This window comes from Oryctolagus cuniculus, chromosome 16, assembly GCF_051225735.1.
Source record: "Oryctolagus cuniculus isolate XC-2025 breed Fujian yellow rabbit chromosome 16, ASM5122573v1, whole genome shotgun sequence".
Classification (NCBI taxonomy): Eukaryota; Metazoa; Chordata; class Mammalia; order Lagomorpha; family Leporidae; genus Oryctolagus; species Oryctolagus cuniculus.
In genome coordinates this window covers 26,745,314-26,763,490 of record NC_142882.1, presented here as the reverse complement: position 1 = coordinate 26,763,490, position 18,177 = coordinate 26,745,314, and the positions used below count along the sequence as shown (strand labels likewise).

The 18,177-nt window shown below is 41.6% G+C and overlaps 1 protein-coding gene across 1 annotated transcript in view; it reads left to right on the top strand.

Annotated features, from left to right (window-relative positions):
* Positions 1-649: 649 nt before the first annotated feature.
* The window catches only part of LOC149121629 (uncharacterized), a 31,408-nt gene continuing 13,880 nt past the window's right edge, over positions 650-18,177 (top strand). The window contains exon 1 of the mRNA XM_089315061.1: positions 650-1,088. Within this exon, the coding sequence (XP_089171187.1) occupies positions 756-1,088 (333 nt within the window). The 5' untranslated portion in view covers positions 650-755. The remainder of the gene's footprint in view (positions 1,089-18,177) is intronic.

Sequence of the window (18,177 nt, the reverse complement as noted above, 5' to 3'; positions counted from 1 at the left end):
CAGATCCGAATGCCTATATTTAACTTTAGTTGGCTTTTAACCTAGACTTTTTAACCATATTTCCGTGGGCAAATTCAATTCTGAACTCTTTCCACCTCGGCTTTCTCTTTGTAAATTGATAATACTGTCTCCAGAATTGACGTAAGGTATAAATGATACAAAGTAAGGCATTTACTCTGTTAATCTGGCCCCTAGAAGATACTTGGCAATGTTAGTCCTGTATCCAGCTCTCCTGGTTTTTTTTTTTTTTTTTTTTTTTTTTTTTTGTACTTGGTGAATTAGAGGGTGGTGTGAAATGCTTTGAAAAGAACAACAAACATCAACAAGACACAAATAAAAATTGTATTCTGAAATCTATATGTTAAACTATGCTGTCTACACCTGTGCTAAGAGTTACATTGAAATCATTGTCATTTATTACTTGAGAGAAGCTGCCCAGGAATAAAGCAGCAGGGGGATTTTTCTGAGGGAAACAGCATGTGTGAGGGAACTGGCATTTGGGACTCAGCAGCAGTGGCTGTCAGTTCTTAAGATTTTGTTCAAGAAAGGAAGAACAGCACCTGACCCTTGAGATTTGGGGTGGGAAGGAAGGGAAGGAGGGATGTAAACAAAAGCAAACGCCCTCTGGTTCCCAGCCTGTCTCCACCCACCCCACACTGAAGCCCTAGGAGAGGGCCAGTAAGTCTATCTAGGAATGCCCTGGCCTGGACTCCATTTCCCAGAGTCACCCGGTGCTCTAACGTTTTCCTCTCTGAATGCCTGTGCGTGTGAATGTGGGAGAACGTGCGCATGCGCGTGCCTTTCCCTGTGGCTCAGGGTTGGGAACAGATGAAGTTCATTTACTGGTCAGAGTGTTCCCTGAGAGGCTGCTTTGCTCTTTCTCCCACATTCACTGGGGCGTCTTGCTCTGCAAGTGCAATTGCAGGCATTTGGGGAGCACACACCCCAGACCTACCACCCACTGCTTCTGTGCTTCTGCATCTGCCATCCGTGGGTCCCAAATTCCAGTGACTTCTCCTGTCCCACACTCTCCACTTTGCCCTCCAGGTGTCCTGAAGAAAGGGGACGTGCTCCTAAGATTTTCCACGGCAAGTATGGAGAATAGGAAGGGGCATCTATGCATGTGTGGGAGAGGGGTGGGTGTGATGGTGGATGTCGGCTCCCAGGCATTGATCACTAGCTTCTCAGTGATTCTGGGAGCTTCTCCAGCAGAGTCAAGGCTGGGGCCCAGGTGTTGTGTCTCCCACCGCCGCTTCCCAGTCTCCCAATGCTCGGCCAGTCCCATGGGCTGCCTCACTCAAATTCTTAAAGTACACAGGACGAGTAACAGCACAAGCAGGGCAGTTGAGAGCAAGGCGAAGGACGGAGTCCCATTCCCTATATTTAAATAAGCCCAGTTCTCACTTTGGGTGGGTCAAAGAATGTTTTCTGGCTGGGCCTCCTGTTATATCCCATGGTAGTTCCAGCTGGGCAGGCTTGGTGGCCTTCAGCTGGGAGCCTGAGGCAGCAGAGAGGTGGAGAGAGAAGATCAGAGTAGGATCTGGCTCATGGCCCCCATGCTGGACCCCGTGGACACATCTGACAGCTGGGGCACCTTGTGTTTGGATGTATTTCCCAGCGGCAATGTGAAGCTTGTGCAGTAGCTATGTGCATTGATCTCTCCTCTGTGTTTAATTAACAGACCCTTTTTCAATCTGGAGCTTGAGGCCATGGAAACATAGCTGATTTATTTTCCTGCTATTCAATTTCTGTCTTCACCCCTTCTTGCTTATGTTATTAGGGATGTCAACTATTATTACCTGCTGCTAATCTCTTTGCAAAGTGAGAAGTGAACTGATTTTTTTTTTCAGGCAGAATGGACAGTGAGAGAGAGAGAGAGAGAGAGAGAGAGAAAGTTCTTCCTTTGCCATTGGTTCACCCTCCAATGGCTGCCGCAGTGGGCATGCTGAGGCCAGTGCACCCCGACCAGGACTAGAACCCGGTGTGCTGGTGCCGCTAGGTGGAGGATTAGCCTATTGAGCCGCGGCACTGGCGTGAACTGAAATTAATGCAAGTCTACTGTGTGTGTTAATAATGAGCTACTTTAATATGGATATTCATAAAGTGGAGAGCTATGAAAACATAAATACAGAAAAGTGCAATTTTTCTCTTCTGGTTCTTTACAGTCACTCAATGCTCCACCAAGCTGGTTATCTTACAGTCCATACAGTTTTAATTAAGAGGGCCAATTACTTTTTAAAAAGAAAACATTTATTTATTTGAAAGGCAGAGTTACAGAGAGGCAAAGGCACAGAGAGAGAGAGAGAGAGGTCTCCCATCTGCTGGTTCACTCCCCAGATGTTCACAATGGCCAGACCTGCATGGATCTGAAGTCAGGAGCCAGGAACTTCTTCCAGGTCTCCTACACAGATGCAGGGGACCAAGCACTTGGGCTATCTTCCACTGTTTTCCCAGGCCATAGCAGAGAGCTGGATCACAAGTGGAGCAGCCAGGTCTCGAACCAGCACCCTTATGGTTTTACCCGCTCAGCCAGAACACCAGCTTCCAATTACTTTTCTTATTCTGGGTTCTGTGTTTAACCCCATGACATTTTCAACATGGGAGGATATTAGTGATAGATTTTCATAATGACTGTGTTCTGTGTAAGCCTTTGTACAAGGTGTTAACATGAGGAGGAGTAAGGAAGAAAAGAGAAAATATGCCCCTTCCTTCCAAGAGATGCACAAACAGTACAGTAAAAGATGTGGCTTTGGGCTGGCACTGTGATTCAGCAGGTTAATCCTCTGCCTGTGGTACCAGCATCCTATATGGGTAGGCACTGGTCAAGTACCAGCTGCTCCTCCTCTGATCCAGCTCTCTGTTGTGGCCTGGGAAGGCAGTATAAGATGGCCCAAGGGTTTTGGCCTCTGCACCCATGTGGGAGACCCAGAAGAAGCTCCTGGCTCCTGGCTTTAGATCAGTGCATTTCTTCTGGCCATTTTAGCCAACTGGGGAGTGAACTAGCAGAAGGAAGACCTTTCTCTCTGTCTATCTGTCTCAGTATCTGTAATTCTACCTCTCAAATAAATAAATAAATCATTTTTACAAAAAGAGAGATGTGGCCCTAAAAACTATTGCTATAGACTTTCAGTATAATGAAGTTTTCACTTGATTAACTGAGTGATTCATAGATTCTGTTAGAGTCCTGTTGTCACAAGATTAATAACCTGTAAAACTCATTTACCATAGTAAAAACAGGAAGTAAAAATAGAAAGGGAATCCTGGATAGAGGTTGTTAGAGTAACAGCATTCTTCCTGTCAAACCCAGTGTGTTTTGACCTTTTCCCCCATGTACTCCCTATCACAGTGCTTGTGAGTGGACAAGCAGTTATGTGTTTCTGCTGAAAAGAGTTTCTTCACACCCAGGAAACAGCTGTAAGACACTTTCTCAGCAACTATGTTGTGTGTACATTAATACAAACTTGAAAACAGCCAAGAACAGGATTCCTAGACTACTCAGGCTAACTGACTGTTCTTAGCACATCATTCCCTGCTCTGCTCTAGGTTTCTGGCAAGTTCTTTCAAATTTTTAGGAGAGATATGTTTCACATGAGAGACATAATCTGTTAATGTAGCAGTGATGTCTTTAAGAAAATGTGCCATGTGAGGAAGCAGTCTGATGGTATCCATTCATCTTCCCATTTTTTTTCTGACAGGCAGAGCTAGACAGAGAGAGAGACAGAAAGGTCTTCCTTCCATTGGTTCACCCCTCAAATGGTCACCACATCCGGAGTGCTGCACTGATCTGAAGCCAGGAGCCAGGTGCTTCCTCCTGGTCTCACATGTGGGGGCAGGTCCCAAGCACTTGCGCCATCCTCCATTGCCTTCCTGGGCCACAGCAGAGAGCTGGACTGGAAGAGGAGCAACTAGGACAGGACTGGTGCCCCAATTGGGATTAGAACCCAGAGTACCAGTGCTGCAGGTGGAGGATTAGCCTAGGGAGCTTTGGCACTGGCCCATTCATCTTCCCACTAATAACTTTCATTGATGTCTACCACAGGGTGGCAGAAGGCAATCATCCTCTGAATTGCATCAAGCCAGGAGAATTCATCTACAGTTTATCTGAGCTTTCTTTGTATGAGAGAATAACCAAAATATACATTGTATACAGTGTATTTTTTAGATTCATTTTATTTACTTGAAAGGCAGATTTACAGAGAGATTGAAAGAGAGGTCTTCCATCTGTTGGTTCACTCCTCAGATGGCCACAATGACTTGGGCTGGGCCAGGTGAACCCAGGAGCTAGGAGCTTCTTCTGGTTCTCACACTTGATTTCAGGGGCCCAAACACTTGGGCCACCACCCTCTGCTTTCCTAGGTGAATTAGTAGGGAGCTATATTGGAAATGGAGCAGCCAGGTCTTGAACCAGTGCTCATGTGAGTGCTGGCACTGCCAGGGTCTGCTTAACCTACAACACCAGCCCCATGTGCATTTTTTCAAAGTGTGGGAGGGGTTAATTTTTTTCTAACATGACTCAAAGATTATAATTTGTAGTAGATTATTTTGGTTATATTTTGAGTTTCATTAAATTTCTATATTTTTGAAGTTAATGAGTACTAGTAGCTATTTTTTTAAAGATTTATTTATTTTACTTGAAAGTCAGAGTTACACACAGAGAGAAGGAGAGGTAGAGAGAGAGAAGTCTTCCATCTGCTGGTTCACTCCCCAATTGGCTACAGTGGTCGGAGCTGTGCCGATCCAAAGCCAGGAGCCAGGAGCTTCTTCTGTGTGGTATTATCTTGTTATCCTTGCTTTGGATAAACAAACTCTCTCCCATCCCTCATTTAAAATGCTTTTTAAAATAGGTTTATTTTGAGGACTGGCACAGTGGCATGGCAGGTGAGGCTGCCACCTATAGTGCTGGCATCCCATATGGGTGCTTTTTTGAGATCCAGCTTTCTGCTGTGGCCTGGGAAAGCGGTGGAAGATGGCTCAAGTTCTTGGGTTCTGCACCTGCATGGGATATCTGACAGAAGATTCTGGCTCCTGGCTTCAGATAGATCCAGCTCTGGCTATTGCAGCCATTTTCAGAATGAATCAGTGCATGGAAGACCACTCTCTGTGCCTCTGCCTCTCTGTATTTCTGCCTTTTAAATAAACAAATAAAATTTTACATGCTACACCACTGCACTGGACCCAAGACCTAACAGGTTTTCTGGGTGCTTATTCTGGGGTTCACTTTGAGCACTAAGCACAGTTATTCTGTGTGCCTGAATATTTCATGTTCCTTCATATGGTAAAGTTTTTCTCATGTTCTGAGTGATTGGGCTACATGTGCCCATAGTGGAAACTAAAACTTAATTTGGCATTTGAACACCCAGAGTGCTGATTCCTGTAATCTTCTGAATTTAATCAGAAAATGGGTTTTGAAACATTTGGTCTATGGATAGGCAGGGCAGTTTTCCTGGATCCCTGTGAGAATTGATGAACTGATGGTGTTTTTCTACTCCACATTATATTCTGAAATTGACTTCATTTCATTTTCTTAAAATAACTATATTTGAAATTTGCTCCCCCCTTCTGAAATGTTTGTGCTTCTGTCCTCCTTATAACCATGCACATGAGTAGCTCTTTTCATTCTCTTTATGATGCTACAAGAGCAATGAGACAATGCAGCTCTCTCCCCTGGCAGCACATCTTCCTCAGTATGTCTCTTTGATTTAGACCCTGGGTTAACTTGGCTGCACAAAAGGCTTATATCTAAACCCAGTGTACCTATTGAATGAAAGTTATCATAAAACAAATATGCTTTGTAAACCTCTCATCTGTTGTTTTGAAGTATCTTGTGAATGTGTCTTTTATGTCAGTGTCTGTAAGCTGGAGACTTCCCACTTAAGGCAGAAGGCTGCTGAGGGACAGCACAACTGTAGCTTTGCTCTATTACTTTACTATGGCTACTCTTTCACCCTTTCCCTTTATTTTATTAAGATTTAAAAATTTTAGTTTAAAGGCAGAGTTACAGAGAAAGAAGCAGAGACAGAAGGATGGGGATCTTGCATCTGCTGGTTCATTCAAGAGACTGAAATGAATAATGCTGACCCAGCCTGGAAGTCCAACCAAGTGTTGCATGTTGGTGCAAGGACCCAAGTACTTGTGCCATCTGTTTCTGCTTCCCCAGTTGCATTAGCAGGGAGCTGGACCAGAAGTGGAACAGCTGTGACTCAAACTGACACTTGTGAGGCTGACATTGTGGCACAATGGGGGAAGCCACCATCTGCATTGCCAGCTTCCCAGATGAGCAGCAGTTCATGTCCCAGTTGCTCCACTTCTAACCTAGCTCCCTTCTGATGGCCTGAGAAAAGCAGCAAAGGATGACTTAAGTGTTTGGGCCATTGTAAGCCATGTGAGAGACCCAGATGAAGTGCCTGGCTCCTGGTTTCTGTGTGGTTCAGCTCTGGCCATGGCAGCCATCTAAGATGGAAGATCTCTCTCTCTTTTAGCATTTATTTGCAAGGCAAAGATAGAGAAAGGGAGAGAATGAGAAAGAGATTTTCCATCTGCTGGTCTACTTCCTAGATGGCTGCAATGGCCAGAACTGGGCCAGGCCCAAGCCAGGTGCCAAGAGCTTCATTCAGGTCTCCCACTTGGGTGTCAAGAACCCAGGTATTGGACCATCTTCTACTTTTCCAGGGCCACTAGCAGAGAAGTGGATCAGAAGTGGAGCAGCCAGGACATGAACTGGTGCCTATATGGGATGCCAGCATTGCAGGGAACAGCTGTACCTGCTAATCCACAATGCCATCCCATCTGACTCTCCCTCCTCTCCATAACTGATTTTTTTAAGAATGATTTTATTTATTTGACAGTTACCGATAGAGATAGAGACAGATAGAGAGGTCTTCAGTCTGCTGGTTCACTCCCCAAATGACCGCAGTGGCCAGATCTGAGCTAATCTGAAGCCAGGAGCCAGTAGCTTCTTCTGGATCTCCCATGTGGATATAGGGGGCCAAGGACTTGGGCCATGCTGTGCCACTTTCCCAAGCACATTAGCAGGCAGCTGGATTGGAAGTGGAGCAGCCAAGACCCAAACCGGTGACCATATGGGATGCCGGCCAGGGCCTCAACCAGCTGTGCCACAGCACCAGCCCCCAAAACTCTGACTTTCAAATAAATCAATCTTTTTTAAAGGGTGGACACACATATTGGATCCCAGCATTTTATTTGGTGGTGGCTTAACCCACTGTGCCACAAAGCCAGCCCCACCCTTTATCTTTCTGATGACTTGTGTGTCAAGATCTTGGTAATATCTGCTGAACAAATGTTGGTATTATGTTAGACTGTTCTGTTTTATTTTGGTTCTCATTTGTTGAGTTTATTTTGGCTGTCCCTTTTGGGTAGCAAGCTGTGATGTCATCAGTGGCTAAAGCTGCCATGTGTTAGGCTGGCACTGATTCTACCTTTCTATCTCTTCAAATAGAAGTGGAATATGAAATCGTCTCAAAACTAACATGCTACAAAGTAACAACTGGAAATCAAGCTTCCTTCCTTCTCACCTAACAGACTCAACTGGTCTCTGTGGTCCTCATTTTAGCCCAAATCTATATCCGATTTCTAGAGCAGAAGGAAGCTTATTTTTTAAGGCAGAATTCATAGATGTGGTTGTCCATTCACCTCTGAGAATTAAAGCCATCACTCTGCTTTTTGACTGGTTTTCAGTTTGTGGTGGTGCCATCTCTCACAGGAAGACAGATTCCTCACAGAAGAATACACCTAGGTGGAGAAAAGTTTATGGAGTGGGTTTTCCAAAGTGAAATGGAATTCTGGCCTGGACATCTTTGAGATCGTGATTAGCAGAGTGGGGAAATTCTTAGCTATCTCCATTCACACCTTTTCCTTTTGTGTTCAATGTATTCCTCCCTTACATAGTGCTCTGTGCTCTCCTTCTGTTGCACACACACAAGGCGTGTCTGTGATTGAGGCTGTTTGTGTACCACTGCAGTATCTGGAGTTGCCTTTGTCTCCCTCTCTAATCAGAAACTCAGATGCAAAGTGGGGAGGGGACTGTCACCCTGCCACACAGGGTTTGGGCCCCTTGCTCCTTTACTTTTCCTCAGTGCAGGAGCAGCCTTAAACAGAGCTGTACTGGGTAGTATTATTTCTTTTGGATTTGAATGTTTGGATAGCAAAAGAAATAAATATTTTTTTCTTATAGAATGGATTGAGGAGACACTACATAAAGTCAGCAGCAACTTTCTTGGCTCCTGTTACATGTCAAGATGAGTCAGAATATTTAGGGCCATTTGTTAATTTTTTAAAAAAATTAAAAATATTATTTATTTCAAAGGCAGAGTTAGAGAGAGAGAGAGAGAGAGAGAGAGAGAGAGAGAGATGTAAATCATTTATCCACTATTTCACACCCCTAATGGCCACAACAGCTGGGGTTGGAGCTGGATTAAAGTCAGGAGCCAGTATCTTCTTCCACATTTCCCATGTGGGAGTAGGAGCACAAGCACCATCCTTTGTGGTTTTCCTAGGCACATGGAGGAGCTGGATCAGAAATAGAGCAACTGGGACATGAACTCATGCACAGTATGGAATACCAGCATCACAGGCAATGGCTTTCCCACTATGCTCTACTGTCTGTTTTTAAAATTATTTTTATTATTATTATTATTATTTATTTTGTTTTGTTTTCTTTGAGTTAGAGAGATGCAGAGGCAGAGAGAGAGGGAGAAAGATGGAAGCATCTTCTGGTTTACTCCCCAGATGGCTGCAATGGCTGGAGCTACCCCAAACTGAAGCCAAGAGCTGGGAGACTCTTCCAGTTTTCCCACATGGGTTCAGGGGCCCACGGACTTGGGTCATCTTCTACTGCTTCCCAAGACCTTAGAAGAGAGCTGGATCAGAAATGGAGCAGCCGAGACTCAAAGCAGCACCCATAAGGGATGCCAGCAATGCAGGCAGCAGCTTTTCCTGCTAGGACACAGTACCAGCCCCTCTATTGCCTGTTTTATGGAAATATATATTTAAGGGATATTAGAAGGCCATTCAGGCCCTTCCTACAAAACATTTTGAAATAATGATTGACAGTCTACAAGACTGGTTTGAAAGGGAGAGAACTGCAGGGACAGAGAGGCAGTGATATTGAAAGGGTATGAGGAACAAGGGAAGGCAGGAAGGCCAGAAGAAATCTGGAAAAGTACTCCAAAGAATAAAGTAATAGGACACAGGTTATTTGTGCAGATTGCCAAAATGAACCATTTCTATTTTAGGGTTTTCCTTTTTTCAAATTAGAGATAATTTCTAACATAATTTGTGATATACTTGACTCACTTTTCAGTTTTCTTCTTACAGATAAGATGTGTTTATAAGATGTAGAGGGGATGGTACTGTGGCACTGGCACCCCATATGGGCATCAGTTCTAGCCCCAGCTGCTAATCTTCTGATCAAGCTCTCAGCTATGGACTGGGAAAATAGTAGAAGATGGCTCAAGTACTTAGGCCCCTTTACCCAAGGGGGGACAGAGAAGAAGCTCCTGGCTCCTGGTTTCAGACCAGTGCAGCTCCATCTGTGAGAGCCATTTGGGGAGTGAACCAGCAGATGGAAGACTTTTATCTCTGTCTCTTCCTCTCACTGTCTATAATTTGACCTCTCAAATAAATAAAATGTGAAAAAATAAGATATAGAAAAGTACTGTAATTCAATGCAATAGAACACTCCTAAATATGCAGTTAGCATTAAATTTTTGTTGAGAAAGGGATGAGATTGGCTTTATGTGTGTCTTGCTTAGAGCAGAATTTTTATGACTAATGATAGGATTAAGAGTCAAAGGTCTGTACTAGTTGATAGAATTAAAAAGGCGAGAATATTCCAACATGGGAAGTGGGATACACAGCAGACTCATAGAATGGCGGATGTCCTAAACAGCACTCTGGCCTCAGAATCAGCCCTTAAGGCATTCAGATATGGCTGAAAAGCCTGTGAGAGTATTTCAGGCATGGAAAGCCAAGACACTCTGTCAAAAAAAAAAAAATGAAAGATCTCCACGAGTGAGATCCCATTTGAAAGAACAGGTCATCAAAGAAGGAGGTACTTTTCTCTGAAGGGAGGAGAGAACTTCCACTTTGACTATGATCTTGTCTAAATATGATCAGAGTCAGTGAACTCAAAAGGCTTCCATAGCCTTGGCAACTCATGACTAGAGCCTAGGGTGATTACTGATGCCATAAACAAGAGTGTCAAATTGTTAAGTCAACAACAGGAGTCACTGTGCACTTACTCCTCATGTAGGATCTCTGTCCTTAGTGTGCTGTACATTGAGATTTAATGCTATAACTAGTACTCAAACAGTATTTTTCACTTTGTGTTTCTATGTGGGTGCAAACGGTTGAAATATTTACTTAATATATGCTAAACTGATATTCTGTATATAAAGAGAATCAAAAATGAATCTTGATGTGAATGGAAGGGGAGAGGGAGCGGGGGATGGGAGGGTTGTGGGTGGGAGGGAAGATATGGGGGGAAGCCATTGTAATCCTTTGGAAATTTATATTCATTATATAAAAGTTAAAAAAATAAATAAAAAAAGAAATGAAAATGTCCTTAAGACAGTAAAAGTCATCATGACTGAGCACTGAGGAATCTATTGAAATGATTACATTTTAAAAGATTTATTTATATATTTGAAAAGTAGTGTTAGAGTGAGAAAGGGAGAGACTAATCTCTCTGCTTTGTTCTCCTCCAGAATGGCTACAATGACTGGGGCTAGACCAGGCTGATCTCATAAGATAGGAGCTTCTTCCAGATATCACATGGGTTCAGGGGCCCAAGCATTTGGGCAAGCCTTTGCTGCTTTCCCAGACACATTAGCAGGGAGCTGGATAAGTTTGGATCATCAATATCTATGACATCTTCCTTGCAGTACAAGGATATAGAACCCATCTGGCACAATTAGCATCCTATTTATGTATGGGCCAACTATAACAGCTTCCAACTCTCAACACATGGACTAGATGGGTTCTGAGATATTGTGTTATAATAGATATTAATCCATAACTCTTGGTTTAAGCTTTTGTTAGCAGATAATGGCTGTGACTACTTTGGGTCTCTGCTTTGTCACCAGTGAAGGCATTCCGATTAACAGTAATGAGATCAACAGTCAGCAGAATGGTGTCCAGCTGAACTTAAATGGTTTTTCTATTTTATTGTTAGAATAGTGACCTCCTGCAGTACCCTGGCATCTGGATGTAGACAGTAGACATTGGAAGCCATCCCCTTTGCCAAATGGAGTATGTCAAGTTTGGGTCCATCATATATTAAGGAGGCCATAGTAGCCATTCTCTTGTTTTACTGTTCTATATCCATGGCCAAAGTCCTACTAGACAACAAGGTTTGGAGAATCACAGGCTCAAGGTGTGTAGGTGACTGTTTTTCCAGTAGAGCACAGTTAATAGCCATCTAATTTAATTTTACTGGCACATAGCAAGGTTCCAAGAGAGGCTATTCCTTGCATCACAGCCCTTGAGAAGTAATGGATATCATAACTGATCCAAAGAATTTAGAAGGCATATGAGCTCCACAAGTGAAGAAGTCACTGAGAGCACTAATGAGAGTGCCTACAGAATTCAATTTGACTGATTTTAGTACTTTTCATTGGAAGGGGGGCCATATAAGCTGGGCTGATTTGTAGCATCCATGACAAATAATTTTTTAAAGGAGGCATGCATTGCACCAAAACCCAGGAAGGACTAAAAGGCATTAGCATTGTATGTTCTTCAAAGGCATGTCAAATAGTCTCATTCAGGGAGGAAGTCATCAATGTGATGACTTCTTGCTCTCCTGATAAAAGCTGGGTACAGTTAAATTCTTTGCAAAGATTATGTTTGATGGAAAAGTCAATGAAATGCTCATGTATACCCTAGAAAAAGTATCTTTTCAAAGTGAAGGCAAACTAGACTGAGGAGCTGTTGGAAAAGCTTTGAGCAAAACACATTTTCCACTTTTGTAATAATTAAGACAGGTCCTGAAATCTGGTATTGTGATGTCTCCAGCTTTGTTTTTGTTGTACAAGATTGCTTTAGGTATTCAAGGTCTCCTGTGTCTCCATTTGAATTTCAGCATAATTTTTTCCAAATCTGAGAAGAATGTCTTCAGTATTTTGATTGGTATTGCATTGAATCTATAAATTGCTTTCAGAAGTATGGACATTTTGATGATATTAATTCTTCCAATCCATGAGCATGGAAGATTTTTCCATTTTTTGGTATCCTCTTCTATTTGTTCCTGTAAGGTTTTGTAATTCTCATCGTAGAGATCTTTAATGTCCTTGGTTAAGTTTATTCCAAGGTATTTGATTGTTTTTGTGGCTATTTTGAATGGGATTGATCTTACCAGTTCATTCTCAGCTGTGGCATTGCCTGTGTATACAAAGGCTGTTGATTTCTGTGCATTGATTTTATATCATGCTACTTTGCCAAACTTTTCTATGAGTTCCAATAGTCTCTCAGTAGAGTTCTTTGGATCCCCTTAATAAAGAACCATATCATCTGCAAAGAGGGATAGTTTGACTTCTTCCTTCCCAATTTGTATCCATTTAATTACTTTTTCTTGCCTAATGGCTCTGGCTAAAACTTTCAAACTATATTGACTAGCAGTGGTGAGAGTGGGCATCACTGTCTGGTGCCAGATCTCAGTGGAAATGCTTTCAACTTTTCCCCATTCAATAGGATGCTGGCCATGGGTTTTTCATAAAATGCTTTGATTGTATTGAGGAATGTTCCTCATATAACCAGTTTGTTTGGAGTTTTCATCATGAAAGGGTATTGTATTTATCGAATGCTTACTCTGCATCTTTTGAGATAATCGTATGGTTTTTCTTCTGCAATCTGTTAATGTGGTGTATCACACTTATTGATTTGCAAACACTGAATCATCCCTGCATACCAGGGATGAATCCCACCTGGTGTGGGTGGATGATCTTTCTGATGTGTTGTTGCATTCTATTGGCCAGAATTTTATTGAGGATTTTTGTGTCTATGTTGATCAGGGGTATTGGTCTGTAATTGTCTTTCAGTGCTGCATCTTTTTCCGGCTTAGGAATTAAGGTGATGCTGGCTTCATAGAAAGAATTTGGGAGGATTCCCACTTTTTCTATTGTTCTAACTAGTTTGAGAAGAATTGCAGTCAGTTCTTCTTTAAATGTCTGGTAGAATTCAGCAGTGAATTCATCTGGTCCTGGGTTTTTCTTTGTTGGGAGGGCCTTTATTTCAATTTCTGTCTCAGTTATGGGTCTGTTTAGGTTTTCGATGTCTTCCTGGTTCAATTTAGGTAGGTTGCATGTGTCCAGGAATCTATCCATTTCTGATAGGTTTCCCTGTTTGCTGGCATACCAGGTCTTGTAGTAATTTCTGATGATTCTTTTTATTTCTGTGGTATCTGTTGTTACATTTCCCTTTTCATTTCTGATTTTATTGATTTGGGTCTTTTCCCTTCATTTTTAGTTAGTTGGGCCAACGAGGTGTCAATTTTGTTTATTTTTTAAAAAAACGAGCTCCTCATCGTTTGGCTGATTTTTTGTAATTTTTTTTTTTTGGATTCAATGCTATTCATTTCCTCTCTGATTTTAATAATTTCTCTTCTCCTACTAGTTTTGGGTCTGGTTTGCTTCAGTTTTTCTAGATCCTGGAGATGCATTGAAAGCTCATTTATTTGGTTCCTTTCCAATTTCTTGATGTAGGCACCCGTTGATATAAACTTTCCTCTTAACACTGCTTTTGCTGTATCCCATAAGTTTTGGTGTGTTGTGTTATCCTCATTTACTTCCAGAAAGTTTTTGATTTCTCTTTTGATTTCTTCTATGACCCATTGTTCATTCAGGAGCATGTTGTTCAATCTCCATGTGTTTGCATATGCTCTAGGGATTCCTGAGTTGCTAATTTCCAACTTCATACCTCTATGGTCTGAGAAGCTGCATGGTATGATTCTACTTCTTTTGAATTTGCTGAGACTTGCTTTATGGCCTAGTATGTGGTCAGTCCTAGAGTAGGTTCCATGCACTGCTGAGAAAAATGTATATTCTGGAACTGTAAGATGAAAAGTTCTGTAGATATCTGTTAGATCCACTTGGGCTATAGTGCCAATTAAATATGCTGTTTCCTTTTTGATCTTCTGTACAGTTTATCTGTCTATTTCTGAGAGTGGAGTATTTTTTTATCTTTTATTTAATGAATATAAATTTCCAAAGTACGACTTATGGATTACAATGGCTTCCCCCCCATACCGTCCCTCCCACCCACAAACCTCCCCTTTCCCACTCCCTCTCCCCTTCCATTCACATCAAAATTCATTTTTGATTATCTTAATAGACAGAAGATCAGCTTAGTATACATTAAGTAAGGATTTCAACAGTTTGCTCCCACACAGAAACATAAATTGAAAAATCATAGATGAGTTTTTTTTTTAAATGATGATGAAATCAGATCAGACCTATTGTCATGTTTAATCCCAGTGAGAGTCAAGTTGGGAATTGATAATTTCTTTTTTTTTATAGAAGATCAGTTTAGTATACATTAAGTAAAGATTTCAACCATTTGCACGCCCATAGAAACACAAAGTGAAATATATTGTTTGAGTACTCGTTATAGCATTAAATCTCAATGCACAGCACATTAAGGACAGAGATCGTACATGAGGAGTAAGTGCACAGTGACTCCTGTTGTTGACTTTACCAATTGACACTCCTGTCTATGGCATCAGTAATCTCCCTATGCACCAGTCATGAGTTTCCAAGGATATGGAAGCCCCTTGAGTTCTCCGACTCTTATCTTGTTTAGACAAGGTCATAGTCAAAGTGGAGGTTCTCTCCTCCCTTCAGAGAAAGGCACCTCCCTCTTTGAAGACCTGTTCTTTCCACTGGGATCTCACTCGCAGAGATCTTTTTGCCAGAGTGTCTTGGCTTTCCATGCCTGAAGTACTCTCATGGGCTTTTCAGCCAGATCCGAATGGCTTTAGGGCTGATTCTGAGGCCAGAGTGCTATTTAGGACATCTGCCATTCTATGAGTCTGCTGAGTATCTCACTTCCCATGTTGGATCACTCTCCCCTTTATTTATTCCATCAGTTAGTGTTAGCAGGTACTAGACTTGTTTATGTGGTCCCTTTGACTCTTAGTCCTTTCATTATGATCAATTGTGAACTAAAATTGATCACTTGGAATAGTGAGATGGCATTGGTACATGCCACCTTGATGGGATTGAATTGGAATCCCCTGGTATATTTCTAACTCTACCAATTGGGGCAAGTCAGCTTGAGCATGTCCCAAATTATGCATCTCTTCCCTCTCTTATTCCCACTCTTATGTTTAACAGGGATCACATTTCAGTTAATTTTCAACACTTAAGAATAACTGTGTGATAATTACAGAATTAAACCAGTCATATTAAGTAGAACAGACAAAAAAAATACTAAGAGGGATAATGTATTAAGTTGTTCATTAACAGTCAGGGCTATGCTGAACAATTAAGTCTGCGTTTCCTTTTTGATCTTCTGTACAGTTTATCTGTCTATTTCTGAGAGTGGAGTATTGAAGTCCCCCATACTATTGTATTGGGGTCTAAGTCTCCCTTTAAGTCCCATAACAAATTTTTAAATAAACCAGTACCCTGTAATAAGGTGCATACACATTTATAATAGTTACATCTTCCTGTTGAATTGATCTGTTATCATTTTATAAAGCCCCTCTTTGTCTCTCTTAACAGTTTTTTGTTAAAGTTTATTTTATCTGATATTACAATGGCTACACCAGCTCTTTTTTCATTTCTGTTAGCATGGAATATCTTTTTCAAACCTTCCACTTTCAATCTGCATGCATCTTTGTTGGAAAGATGTGTTTCTTTTAAGCAGTAAATAGATGGGTTTTATTCCTTAATCCACTCAGCCAGTCTGTCTTTTATCTGGACAGTTGAGGCCATTAACATTCAATGTGACTACTGATAAGTAGTAACTTTGCCCTGCCATTTGCCAAAGATATTTTCTAATATGTGCTTTGAACTTCCTATGATCTTTTACTGTGAGGTTTTCTTCCTTTACCTTCTTTCATATTGATGACTGTGTTTCTGTGTTTCTGTGTGTAACACAGCTTAAACATCTTTTGCAGGGCTGGATGAGTGATGACAATTTCTTTCAATTTCTGTTTGCTATGAAAGGTCTTTATTTCACCTTCATTCACAAATGAGAGCTTTGCAGGATGTAATATTCTGGGGTGGCAGTTTTTCTCTCTTAGTACTTGGGCTATATCTTGTCATTCCCTGCTATGCTGTAGGGTTTCTGATGAGAAGTCTGCTGTGAGTCTAATTGGAGATCCTCTGAGAGTAATCTGACGTTTCTCTCTTGCCCATTTTAGGATCTTTTCTTTGTATTTCACTGTGGTGAGTTTGATTACAACGTGTTGTGATGAGATCTCTTCTTGTCATATTTACTAGGAATTCTATGAGCTTCCTGTGCTAGGATGTCTCTGTTCTCCAAACCCTGGAAGTTTTCTGCTAGTATCTCACTGAAAAGGCCTTCTAATCCTTTCTCTCTCTCCATGCCTTCAGGAACTCCTAGAACGCGAATTTTTTTTTTTTTAAATAGTATTCTGTAGATTCCCAACAATATTTGTTAGATTTCTAATTTCCTCTTCTTTTCTTTGGTTTGACTGTATACTTTCTTGTGCTCTGTCTTTGAAGTCTGAAATTTTCTCTTCTGCTTCACTCATTCTGCTTTTAAGGCTCTCTAATATGTTTGTCATTTGATGTATTGAATTGTTCATTTCATTATGATTTCTCATCACTATCACAGTTTCATGTTCTACTAGTTTTTCATTTCATTTTGATTCCTCCTTAAGATTTCATTTTCATGAGAGAGAAAATGTCCATTAAGGATTTCTGAAGTTCAAGAATTTGTTTTTGAGAACTTCTAAATGTTGTTTTCATAAATTTTTTGAATCCGTATCTTGCGTTTCTTCTATCTCATCATCTTCACAATCTTGAATTGGGGTGTCTTGTTCATTTGGGGGTGTTATGATGTCTTCTTTTTTCTTCTTTCCTCAGTTTCTTCATTCATTGCTTGGCATTGTGAAGATATTCTTTGGTTTCTCTCTCTATTTTTTTTTTTTTTGCTTTGGTGGTTTTTCTCTTATACATTGACTCTAGATTAAGTGGACTGTCTGCTTTTGATGGATCCTTAGAGGCTTGTGATGGGTGTGGCCACAGAGCTCTGTTCGGTTCTTCAGGGTTAATGGTGACACACCCAGGTTAGGCATGCTAGATATTCTCTTTCTCTCTCTTTTTTTTTAATTCAGAAGGGAATTAATTCCACACAGCTGAGTGTAATTGGAGGCAGTCATTGTCTGAGCTCTGGCCCCTGTGGGTATAATATTTGTCTGCTCTGTCACAAGGACCACCCAAAGGATCTGTGCAGTCCTCAGTGTAAGCTCACATTTCCCTGCAATCTCTCATAAGGTTGCCAAGTTTACCAAGTTTGTGGCATCTCCCGAGAGTACTCACGTCTCAGGCACTCCATGAGTTCTCTCACACACCCTCATCTTTGTTATTATTTTTCACAGTCTCAGTTCATAAGCTCCACACATTCACTAGGTCCTAACCTCCTGTTATTTCTCCCCACCAGAGTCAGGTTTTTCTGTTTGGCTTAGGGCAGGCACAGCCCTGAGGTGGCATAGCTTTTATGTATATCCAGAATGGTGCCTGCTCTTTGTCTTGCTCACCTTTGTAAGGTGAGTGAGAAAAAGAATTGTGTCCATACTGGTCCATTTTATTTTATTTTACTTTATTTTATTTATTTTTCTCTCTCCTCTAGTTAGACTGGTGGACTTTCCCCCATGGGGCTTCAAACCTCATTCCCTCTAGGCTCTTCCTGCTGCTTCCCCACCAGTGTCTCAGGCTACTGAGGTTTCACCTCACCTCCCTTTCCAGAGCTGGTGCATAGACTTGGCAGCTGGGGTCCTGAGCCGTGGGCACCTGTGTCCTCCACATAGGTTCACCATGTCCTACTACTTCTGGAAGAGTTTCCTCTGAGTTTTTCCTGTAACTCTTCCCTGAAACTACAGTATCTCCACTTTTATTAAACTATCTTTTCCTGGATTATCAGTGTGCTCCCTCCCTATTCCACCATCTTGGAGGACTCCTTCCCCCTGTATTCTAA